The 12310-nt window shown below is 43.8% G+C and overlaps 1 protein-coding gene across 1 annotated transcript in view; it reads left to right on the top strand.

Annotated features, from left to right (window-relative positions):
- SKIC2 (SKI2 subunit of superkiller complex) overlaps positions 1-12310 on the top strand; it is a 403793-nt gene that overhangs the window by 69272 nt on the left and 322211 nt on the right. The window contains exons 4-5 of the mRNA XM_069635003.1: positions 853-970; positions 2095-2209. Coding sequence (XP_069491104.1) covers positions 853-970; positions 2095-2209 — 233 coding nt within the window. The remainder of the gene's footprint in view (positions 1-852; positions 971-2094; positions 2210-12310) is intronic.

Below are 12310 nucleotides of genomic sequence, written 5' to 3'. Positions count from 1 at the left end.
TTTGGAGTGCTCCTGTATGCTGCTGATACAGTTCTACTCTACTTGTCGCCAGGGGGGTTGCAGCACAGCCTTTCTTATGCCGAGGAATACTTTACACCTTCAGGTAGCTCATTGTCTCAAACTGAATAGGGCAAAGACCAAGGTTTTGATCTCGGAAAAGGCAGAAACCAATACTCATGGTCATTTATGAAATAATCCAGGTAGTTGAGTCATGCTGCTACCTTGGTTTATTTTTTACCAAATATGGGAATTGGTCAAGACACATAAAGGCAACTGCTATGAAGGCTGTGGCAAGGCTAGGAGGGGGCTTATTAGATTCTACCACATGTATGGCGAGCATATGCCTGACAAATGTCTGTTTATATGGCTAAAATATGCATGCTGTTGCTATACATGAGTGAGATCTGGGGCTATTCTAATTGCTCTGCTCTAGAGACGATCCAAAATAAAATATTGAAAACATTAGTACGACTCCCCCAAAGTACCCCCAACCGCATGTTGTGCCTAGAATTAAGGATCTCCGGTAATCTCATTGAGACACAGCAGAAACTTAGATTTGCTTGTTATTTCTTGATCAGTGAATGGAATTGAAACATTTCGGTTGGAAGTGTTAGGCCAGAGATGAGCATTGATTTGCCCAATGCCTTTGCTGGCTGTATATGTAAATGTTTCCAACCCGTACACAAGCAACGCAAATGTTTAGTGTAATATAGTGTTGCCGATTATTATGAGTACAGTTTTCACCATGGCCGCTATACTCTGAAGACCTCAGAGAAAACTCTGATTTCAAATAATGATTTGCATATGTAACACACTAACTATAATATATATGTATCCTATACTGTGTTCCAGGGTGTGGCCTCGGGAGAAAGATGTGCGCTCCCTGTATCATACTGATGTCACGCCAGTGCACTCTGTGCTGCAGGTGGACCGTAACCCCACCACAGGTGACCTACTGGGATTCAAAGAGGTAAGACGCAGACCTGATTAGAGCATGTGTTTAAAAGTGCCTTTTTAAATCACTTAGAAACTTAAAATTTAGTGGGCGATTTTGAGAATGCATCCTCCACATTTCAGAGCTTTTAACTTCCAGGTCACTGATATCCCAAAAAAGGTTGTCAGAGAAATCCCTTTGAGGGCGATGGCAAAGTACCTTGAGAACAGTTTATTAGTTATTGTTTAGTCCCTGCCATTACAACTGTTTATATATTTAGTTTTGTATTTTTAAAACGTGCAAAGCCCACAGGCATCCTGGCACTTGTTACAGAGATGGGTGGAGGGAAAGGGGGGCGAGTACGGGAGGAAGGGTGAGCTAGAGCATCAGATACTTGGGATACAGGAATGTTTCAGTTGAGCAGTCTAGTTTTGAGTTATTTCCTGAATGGCCAGTGTGATGTTTCGGCTTGCAGGTGTGGCGGAAAGGCGTTCCAGGGACTATTGTGTATATTAAAGACAAAACAATAACCGTAGGCTCTAGATCATTCAGGTTACAAATGTTATTTACCCTCCATCCCTGACCAACTCAAAGATGTCACTAATAAATGTAATATAATTCGATACGTTGACAGTGATCTTAAGAAACACTTGTGTATTATTGATGTAAGTATGGAAACCTGCACGAGGAATTTTCACCAGATTGGTTAAAGTCCAGGCATGCATTTTAGAAATATAGGGGCGTTGCTGATCCTCCCCCGCACCCCAAAGGCTTCACTATATTCTTTCGGTCCTCTTCATAAAACTCCACCGTATTACCTCTTTGCGAAACTGCGTATCACATTTGTTCCCACTTCAGTGACGCCTCTGTTGACACCTGCCAACTTTCAATATATTTTACTACACAAGACCTGCCGAATAGTTGTTTCAATTTTTTTTTGCCATTTCAGTGCTGGGCTGGTTGAGGAATATTGGCCTTTAGGTATATCAGTGGGTGCCTGAGTGCTGGGTAGCTCTTCACCACTCTGTGTAAATCGTTCCTACCCTTGATGTAAGAAAACCTGTCCTGCAGGTATAAAAGGGCACAGCCATTAAATCCCAGTGACTCTGTGACTGAAGCAACTTTTTATATATTTTGTTTTCTTCATTGTTGTTCTCTAGGTGACCCTGGATGACACTGGTTTATCAGCCAAGAACTCGCTCTCTTTGCAGCGACCTCCGGGCCCGCCAACGGAGGCGGTGAGAGGCAGCACTACTAACTACCCCTTCTGGCCAGGTGAGGATAAGCACACGTCTATGAGAGTGGGCATGGGAAGAGAGTGTGCGATTGATCATGTAGGTTGAGATCACTGCAGTGTCTGAGTAAAAGAAAGGATCAACTGGTGAATTGATGGACAGCGTGGTAGGTGGGTGGATGGTTATTTGGAGGATGGACAGATGGCTGGTTGGGTGGTTTCATAGGCCAACGGATGACAGGGTGAACCAATGGGAGACTGTATGGGTGGGTTGCCTGGACTAAAGAGCATTCATATATTGCTAAGTTAATGGGTCAGGGGTAGAATAAGCTGTTGGATGAAAAATGATGTTGATGAAACAATTGATGGTTTGATTAATGGATAAGTCAGTGGAATCTAATTGTAAAGATGAATGGATGGAAGTGTGGTTTAAATGTGTTGGTGAGTTTAGGAATAGGTTGTTGTGATAATGAATGCATAGGTAGATACATCTTTTAATGAATATGGAGGAGAGTAAATGGATGGGTGGATTAGCGAGCATGGATGAGCCAGTGGAATGGGCGTTATAGAGAAGAGGCATCTGAAGTTGCTGGACTTCGCTTCTGGACACTGCAAAATCAAGTTTAAAACTTGGCACATTTCTTAAGGTTGTGAAGTTTCTTGCTAGGGACATGTAATCCACACAAATGTACGTTATATAGGACGAACTGCTGACTGCCAGTCACTTTAAACAAAACATGTTCCCTGACTAGTAATAATCATGATCTTGTCTAGTTAGGTTCTATTCCTTTTTATTTTATTAAACTTGATTTTATTGTTTTAACATATATGACAAGAGTAATGCAATTGAGCATTACGACAATAACTCGAAAGTGTGATGGGTTACAAACAGAAGAACAATCTTGATGAGATATTGCATAGTCATATCATCATATTTGTTAACCCCGACCTGTATCCCCCCACCCCCTGCTTTTGATGAGGCTCTCTATGTAGGAGTTCAATTTAATCGCTCGTCAGCGTGAAATATGAAGGCGAAAACATAGCATGCATTTTTTGAATGCAGAAAGTCGAAGTTCAGAACAGTATTTCTCAGATTGTGGCGTTGTTGAAGAGGTGTCATCTCTCATATCAGAGGTCGTTACTGTTACAAAGGTGTTAGCGTTGGTCGATGTATGTAGTGCGAAAGTCTGTCCAGGCCATATCGACAGAGGTACGATCTCCATGGAGCGTTGCTGTGAGACTGTCCATGCGGTAAATATTGTATTCCTTTTTTAAATTGTTTTTATTCTCATCTGCTTTTATCATTGTTGGTGCAGTGCCTAGACAAATTGATTAATTGATTTTACTTACCACTTGGTGGTTGTGATGTGGTTGCATTGCTGCTCCTGCTCAATAGCCATCATTTTACATTAATCGTATTGGACATAATGTGCTGTGAATATCCGGTAAAACTGCATTTCTCTTCTCTCCCTATGGTTGCGCCAGGTGATGACATCACAGGGAGGTGCGAGATACCTGAAGGTGTCTCGCTAACTAGTCCCCGGGGGTCTGTTATCCAGGTGGTCAGGACACGGGCATCACTATTGGATCCAGTTCCTGGGGGTGAACCAGTGAGGGAGGATCACCTGGGTGGGGGGCGGGGATCCTCTGGGATTGCGACACCAGTGAGACGCACTATCCCCCTTATTTTAAAACCTTTTTCCCATCCTACAACATAGGACATCCAGAACCACTACCCCACCCCCATTTGCGATACGAACACTTTCACACGATACACCAGAGAACGGACTAACACCAGAGCCGTTACCTGACATGTCCCAATACAAAGGTCAGGCAAATTCAGGCAATTGATCCGAATCACACACACACACCTGTCGGCCCTTCCTTTTCACCACAGGAATAAAAGGTGGAGCAGGAGAGCACAGAACGGGTAAGACGAGCACAGCAGATAGCACAACGAGACAGCTAAACAGGTGGGGCAGTTCAAGCGAAGGAGAAAGGCGGCAGAAATCGAGAGGGTGCTGAGGAGAGAAGTGACCTTGCCCTTTTCATCCCAGGAAGAGAGCCTAAAATGGTGAACAATAGCACAAGTGTCTTGCAGCAGATGTCAATGGTTCAAAGGGCAAGCTTATGGCGATAAGCAGGACCGAGGGAAGCTCCCGCACCCATGGTACCGGCCTTGACTCCAGAAAAGCCAAAAGCCAAGCAGTTCATCACAGCCGGTGAGTCAAGGGGAGAATCGATAAGAACCGGGCTGTGTTGAGTGAGGGAATCGCGGGGAAGGGGGAAATAGCTGCAGAGGGAAACTGGCACCACGTGGGTGCCAACTCAAGAGACTCTGGTCGAGCCCCATATGTGAGAAATTACAGATACCAGAAGGCCATAGGAGAGCGAGCGGAATAGGTCAAAGTGGTCATACTGAGGGTCAAGCAAAATCCCTGTACAATCGAAAGACCTTGATCTATAAACTGCAAAAGCAAGGGAAGTGAATCCTGCAGTGAGCGGAAACAAGGGAAGTGAATCCCGCAAATAGAAGCGAATGTGAAGTTGGTAAGGGTCTGAGCCCGACCGAGGGTGAACCAGGGGTGAAGCTATCACCCAAAAGTTAATTGAGAAAAGAACTGTCATATCAATTGGGAAATGAGATATGTAAGAAGGGTCAGCACCCAGAAGAGGGGGAGTCAGAGGTGAACCCATCACCCAGTGAACATTGAAAACAAACTTTCATTTGTTAAAGGAACTTTATTTTGGAACCTGAGAGGCCCTCGAAAGTGAGAGAACATAGCTATCCGGGGTCTTCATAGCATTAAAGAACTTTCTAGGGTGAAAGTAGTCACCCAAAGCCTGTGGAAAAGAGACAGTTTATTTGTTTTGCTATTTGAACATATCAGGCCCCGAAGGCAAGAGACTTTCAAAGGAAATGAGACTTGACCATCGACAGTCCAGAGAACCGCCATTGGAACTATCGTCTCGTGCTGGAGAAGCCTGAGACTGTGTTGTGCTCTAAGCTCCCATCTTACCCCATTTCCAAAAACGTGGGGAAGGGAGACCCAGGCTACTGCATCCTGACATATATTATTTGAGAACACTTCTTTCTTTTCTTGAGAATTATCCCACACCCTTTTTGTATTAGTTGTAAGGTCTGGCAATGCGTTTCTTAGTATAGGCCCTTTTTATTTAACACAGCGTCACTAGGACTACCTTATTTTTAATTTGATGGTCGATGCTTTCTCCCATCTTAGATTTAGGTTTAGCTTAGGTGTTTTTCCAACCTGCACACACCATTCGTTGTTCAATAATCACCCTTGCACTGTGATCACGTGTGTCTGTCTAACTTGTTGTCACCATGAGTTTTTCATAGAGGGGCCCATAGAGTTTTTTAACTGACTTGCGTCAGCCTGTTTAGGCCTGTGGCCTGTGCTCGTTAGGCTATCCAGCCCGTGTTTTGTCTCTGCCGTCTGCCTGGATCATCCAATTTTTGCCCGGTGTAAGTGTTACCTCGGCCATTTATTAAAATTTACTGGAATTGTGTTCTGGGTTTGGGGCAGGGTTGACATAAAAAATGCTAGCTAGTCCAGAGAGAGTCGTGTGTCTCTTCCGGAGCTATTACTTGGAGAACTCTCAATAAAATGTGCACTTGTCACATCTAAGCCCACCGTAGGAAACAAACAGCTGGGTATATCAACGACAGATTAGTACAGGCTAACTCTGTGCTGACCCGTGCCAGATCAGCAGTAAGTAATGCAGTGGCATTGGAGGTATATGGTTTAAAAAGAAAACCTGGATTTTCTGTTTTTAACTGAAACATGGTTCACGGACGCCTCCTCTTCTATGTTCCACTGTCTGGTCCCTCAGAACCATTTGATCAAATGGCTTGTTGGAGTCGCCCACAGAGGAGGTGGTATTGTTATAAAGTACAGGTCCCACTGCAATATATCAAATAGTGAGGAACTCTACTGGGATTGGTTTCTTTAACTATGCATTGTCTCCGGTGCTGTCTTTTAAAGTTATCCTGTGTTATCGTGCTCCTAGCTCTGCTTCTATCTTTTTGGAAAGTATGGAGGAAAATGTGTCTCAGATGCTCTTGGATAATCCCACATTTTGATACTAGGTGATTGTAACGTGGTTGGATGCCCCACGCCTACCTGATTCGGCCTGCTTTTGGGGCATATTAACTAGTCCTGAGTTTCAGACTTTCACTACATCACCTTCTCACTCACACAGTCAATGTCTGGACCTGATTTCATTCCACAGTCTGGAGTTACCATGGGGGATATACTGCCCATTTCCTGGTCTGATCATTTTCTTTTTTTCTTTTCTTTCAATTTAAGTAAGGTCAGCCATGCTTCCACTCGATCTAAAGACATGATATTGAGACATAATAAAAATGAGTCTGCCGGTATTTCTGGGGCAGAGTTGGCCTCTGCGGTTGAAAGTTGCGATATAGGCTCTGCATGTGATGTATATTTCTATAAGGGCACGAATGGACTGAAATCAATCTGCCCCACTCCAGTTTAGGCCACTTAAAATCAGCCTAATCCTTTATATTCCATAACGCTTGTAAACTTCATACAAAACTACCAGCAGAACGAAAGCCTGAAGTAAAATCCTAGAGGAAGATGCTTTGAATTGTGTGGAAACAGCTTTGAAAGCATACAAGAGGGCCATCTTTGAAGCAAAATTTAAATTCCTGCAGAATAACGTTGCCGTCGCTGTGAATAAACCTAAGGAACCGTTTTCTATTACTACCAAATTTCTAAGCACATTGTATGGTGCTGCTAACCTAAACCCCTCGACCAATTTAGCTAATGATTTCAATAATTTTATCATGGATAAGATTAAATTATTCAAGACAAGATAAGCCTCTCATCTGTGACACACTCTTAGTGAAGGCATCATTTCATTTCTCAGTGGTCACTGCTGACACTATTATTACACTTTTGCCTAGCCTAAAGCCCACGTCGCGCATATTTGATAAAATTCCAGCAAGCATTGTAAGGACGCATGCCAATCATCTTGTATCACTCATGACAGCATTTGTAAATGTATCTTTAGAACATGGTCTGGCACTATCTGAGCTGAAGTTATCAATGGTATCTCCTTTACTAAAACAAAGTCTTTGGATTCAAAATGCCGGCAACATTATCGACCTGTTGCTGAGTTACATTGGCCAGCAAAGATACTGGGGAAAGTTGTTACTCTCCAGCTCCAATGTCATGTAGACAACTCATAACCTCTGGACACTTATCAGTCAGGCTTCAGTCCCTTGCACGAAACAGAATCTGCTCTGATTTCGATATGGGACGATATATTAAAAAGCTCAGACGAAGGGGATTTAAGGCTGCAGATTGTTACATTTATCAGCATTGTTTGCTACATTAGACTTAGATATTATGCTGGCTAGATTGCTGGAGTTTCTGAACACGCTCTGAAGTGGTTTTTGTCTTTTTTGAACAATCTCAAGGTGTCAAAATGGGGGGCTACATCTCAGATTCTATTCCAGTTCCTCTCTATCCCCCCCTATTCTTTAACATTTATGCAAATACTCATGGCAGGTTTTACTAAGTATAAGCTGTGCTATCACTCATATGTAGATGACACCCAGATTATATGAAGGCAAGTCTGCGGAGTCGCTGCATAATATAGTACAGTGTACCACCAAAGTTGGCCAATGGATGACGACCAATAAGCTCCAGTTGAACACAAACAAGACGGCTTATTCTTTACGAGCTTACACATTTTATAGGGGAATCCACACAGATTATTCCCCATGCCTATTCGGTCTTCCTATGACATTTACATCCAAGGTCAAGAATTTAGGATGTATCTGGCAGTCGGACCAACAGAACAATCTATTTTTCATCGTTCACGGCTGCTCCGGTACAGCCTTCCATATCTTGCATCTACAGATCTTGCTGTGTGGGGGGGGGGTGCACCCTGGTTAACTCCAGGTTGGATTATACAAATGGCTTATTAGCAGGCCTATCTGGCAAACAACTGAATCGACTACAGAGGGCTCAAAATACAGCAGTTAGACCCATCTACAAGCTGATCAAAATGGCATCAGTTTCTGCATTCCAAATATCCCTTCATTGACTACCTGTTAGGCAGAGGATGGATTTTAAAATCTTGTACTTGGTGTTCAAATGTATAAATGAATCTGCCCCTCATTATCTAGATAACAAAATTACCCACTATGAGTTGACTCGTACGCTTCATTCAGCTAAATTTATTATTTATTTATTTATTTATTCGCATTTGTTTAGCGCACATGCAGCCCAGAGGCATCGTGGCGCTTGTTACAGATATGATTTGTTGTACATACATTGAAGTCATTTATTAGTTGCATGAGAAGATTGCAGCTATGAGAAATGGCTAGTTGTGCATACATTGAAATCATTACTTAGTTGCAGGAAGGCGAGAAATAGCTACAGGGAGGAAGAGAGGAGAGGAAATCAAAGAGGAGAGCGTGGCGAACTAGAAGAGGAATTAGTTAAACAAGATAGTTTTCAGCTCTTTTCGGAAGGCAATGAGAGAAGTTTCTGCTCTGAGTGTGCTAGGTAGTGCGTTCCATAGCTTAGGGGCAATGTAGGGGAAGCTTATTCCCCCTGCTCTAGCTCGTTTGATGCGTGGGACCCTGAGCTGGTTGGAGTGGCATTGCCTAGTTGGTCTGGAGGAGCGAGATCTGACTAGGGTGTCAGACAGGTAGGAGGGTGCGGTCAGGTTGATACACTTGTGTGCAGTGGTGAGTATTTTGAAATTGATGCGATCTTTGACAGGTAGCCAGTGTGCTGCCTTTCTGGCTTGTGCAATGTGGTTCCTTTTTGGTATATTGAGAGCTGCTCTTAGAACATTATTTTGTGTTGTTTGGAGTTTAATGAGATTGGAATTGGAGGTGCCAGCTAGTAACGCATTACAGTAATCTAGTTTAGCTCCAATGGTGGCTCTGGCGATAGAGAGGCAATTATCTTTGGTTAGGAAAGGTTTGATGGCATTGATGAGCTTAGTGCTCAGAGCGGAGGCAGAGACAATGGAGTTGACTTGTTTGTCCATGGAGAGTGTAGCGTCAATGTGTACTCCTAGTGTTTTTACAGAGGGTAGAACTGGGATGATGCAATTGTCTATGGAGAAGTTGGTGTACAGTGGGTCTAGGTTAGTGAGTGAGGATTTTTGACCAAGGATGAGAATTTCGGTCTTGTCTCCGTTAAGACATAGGCCGTTTGTGGCCATCCAAGCTTGGATGGTGGCGTAAATGTTCTGGAGGGTGGTTGTGTCCTGATGGTAGAGTCCTGTGAGCGGGAGGAGTACTTGGGTATCGTCGGCGTAATTGGTGTATGTGATCCCCAGGGCATCCAGTTTGTCAAAGAGGGGTTTGGTAAACAGGTTATATAGGGTAGGCGCCGTGCATGAGCCCTGCGGGACTCCGTGCTTGATGGTAGTAGGATCTGCATTAGCTATATTGGAGAACACTTTCATTACTCTTCCTTCGAGGAAGGAGGTGATCCAGTTGGTAGCTTGTATGGAGAAATGTGCGGCCTGAATGAGATGGTTCGTGAGGATGGCATGATCAACTAGGTCAAATGCCCCCGAGAGGTCTAAGAGGAGCAGAAGGGCCAATTTCCCATTGTCTAGTGTAAGGGTAATTTGGTTCTTCAGATCTAGTAGGGCGGTTTCAGTGCCATGGCATTTGCGAAATCCGGACTGCCTTTTACCTAGGACAGAGTTGTTTTCCAGGTAAGTCTGTATCTGCATGTGAGCTGCTTTATCTAAGATTTTCAGAAGAAATGGGACTGTTGTGATGGGTCGGTAGTTGTTGGGTTGGGCAGGGTCCAGGGTTGGTTTCTTTAAGAGCGGAGCACCCAGGCCTCTTTAAGGCTATGAGGGACTATGCCCGTCTTGAATGAGGCGTTGATGAATGCTGTGATGATCGGTGTGAGGGGTGCTGCGCATTCTTTAATGATGTTAGGGTGGCATATATCGCCTTTGCATTGAGATGGTTTAATCTGTTTAAGGATTAGGAGAGCATCTGCTTCGCTGATTGGCGAGAAATTGAATTTGGAGGCGTGCTGGTCGTTAGTGGGATTGGCGACAGGGGTCTGTTGGGGGTGCAGAGCCTTGAAATGTTCTGCTATTTTATTTTGAAGAAGGTCTATTTTATTTAACATCGCTGTTTGGATGCTATTGCACCAGGCTTCATCCTTAACAGTCTCATCTGTGCAGATTGGGGGGATAGTGAGCTCTTTAAAGATGGTGAAAAGCTCTTTTGAGTGGGAGTTGGCTTCCAGAATACGTTTATTGTATGTTTCAGACTTAGCCTGAAATATAGCACATTTGTACTTTTTAGAAATATGCAGAAAGTCTTTTTTGGTGGCGTCACAGGGATTGGCCTGCCATGTTTTGAGGGCTTGGCGCTTGCACTGGCGTATGTTTAATAGGTCCTCTGTGTACCATAAGTTGGAATGAAATGATTTTTTTTCCTTTTTGCTTTCAAGAGGAGCTGCGGTGTTGATGGCATGAGTGAGTGTATCTTTGAAAATCTCTGCAAGTAAAATCTGCAAAATCTCTGCAAGTAAACCTTACTTGCTATCGATTCTATCATCCCATTGTGTTTCTAGAGATGGCAGACCATTTTCTTTTACGGGCCCCGGCTATAGAATTTCATTGCTGCTATTTCTGCGCAAACGTACCTCTATTATGGCCTTCAGGAAATCTCTGACAACCTTTCTCTTTCTGCGATAGGTGCCAATTAGTATCGTGGCGTGTTAATTTCATTCAGCAATTCAATATTGGTAAAATCTGCCTCTAGATCCGGTATGGTCCCCTGAGCTCACAATACAAATTAATCAAATGTATGGTTATGCAAGTGCCTTAAATATATTTTACATTAGCAAGATAGGTGGGGTGGATGGCGGTGTTACGAATATTTTCTTAGGCTCTATTTCTAGCGCCCAGATATATCAGTTTACCGGTTTCCTTTGAGTTTTTGGCTCTCAAAGTGGTAAAATACCAGAGTAGTTCGGGCAAACTTCCAGAAGATGTAAGCTTCCTAAAGATATAATCATTTGTGTTATCAACTGTGATTAATCCTGCAGAGCCATCCCTGAACCCAAGCCTAAAATCTCCCATGTGGGGAGGGGAAGGCAGTCGCTAACTGATCTTGACCTTGGAGGTGGCATAATGCGAGAGGATCACATGGGAGGAGATGGCTGTCAGGTGGAAGTGGTGACTCCATTGGGTGCGATGCAGTATTCATCTTCTTATGAGGATGAGAATCCTATAATGCCCAAATATCTCATGGCATGCTGTCACTGCACAAGTCCTCCCATGAGAAAACCCAGAGAACATTCTATAAAAAGTTGCATAGACAGAATAAGTTTTATACTTTGCAAATTCATGAATCAAATGTGACATCCTATAATTATCTTAATTCTGTCTTGGGTAAAAGTCCTGACTCCAATTTTAAATCCCATGCCACTCAAATAACGTCTCCAAGCTCTGATTGCATTCAGTTCACAAATCGATTAGAACTAGAGAGACACAAACCATCTAACCCCTATGCCAGCTTATTTTGTGGGGAAACTACAGCTCCCATATTTCCTCCCCACTTTGCATTGACAACACTACTGAGCCGAGAAAGATGAGGAATGAGGCCAGAAAGATTATCTCTACTGACTTGCAATGGTTCTGTCCCTGTAATGGGGCCAGGCAGAGTCGGGCACATAATTCTAACTATACACACCTGCCACTTGTTAACTCTCCCTGTCAGGATAAAAGGTGGCACGCACAGGCACACTCGGAGCGAGGCATGGGTACGAGAAGGAACAGCTCTTCTTGGCTGATGCGAACCAGGCAATGGAAGTTGGAAGGCCAAGAGGCTGATTGGCAGTTGCGAAGAACGAGAGGGAGCCAGGTGAGAATTCCACACTTTTGGAAAGCCGTAAGCGTTCCAAAACTTAAACCGAGTCAGTGGAAGAGAGAAACCTTCAAGGGGCTTGAAAGTGGCCCAGGACCCTCCCGGGTGAACGACAGAGTTGGGGAGGAGCAGAGGAGGCATTGGTAACAGCCTTCACTGCGGCAGAATGTTGATGAAAGAAGACCAATTAACATGGCTGGTGACTTATCAAAGGCAACAAAATCACAGT

Source organism: Ambystoma mexicanum, chromosome 13 (genome assembly GCF_040938575.1).
Source record: "Ambystoma mexicanum isolate Mex_15411 chromosome 13, UKY_AmexF1_1, whole genome shotgun sequence".
Classification (NCBI taxonomy): domain Eukaryota; kingdom Metazoa; phylum Chordata; class Amphibia; order Caudata; family Ambystomatidae; genus Ambystoma; species Ambystoma mexicanum.
Note: the sequence above shows the minus strand (reverse complement) of the source record. Positions and strands in the feature narration are given on the sequence as shown.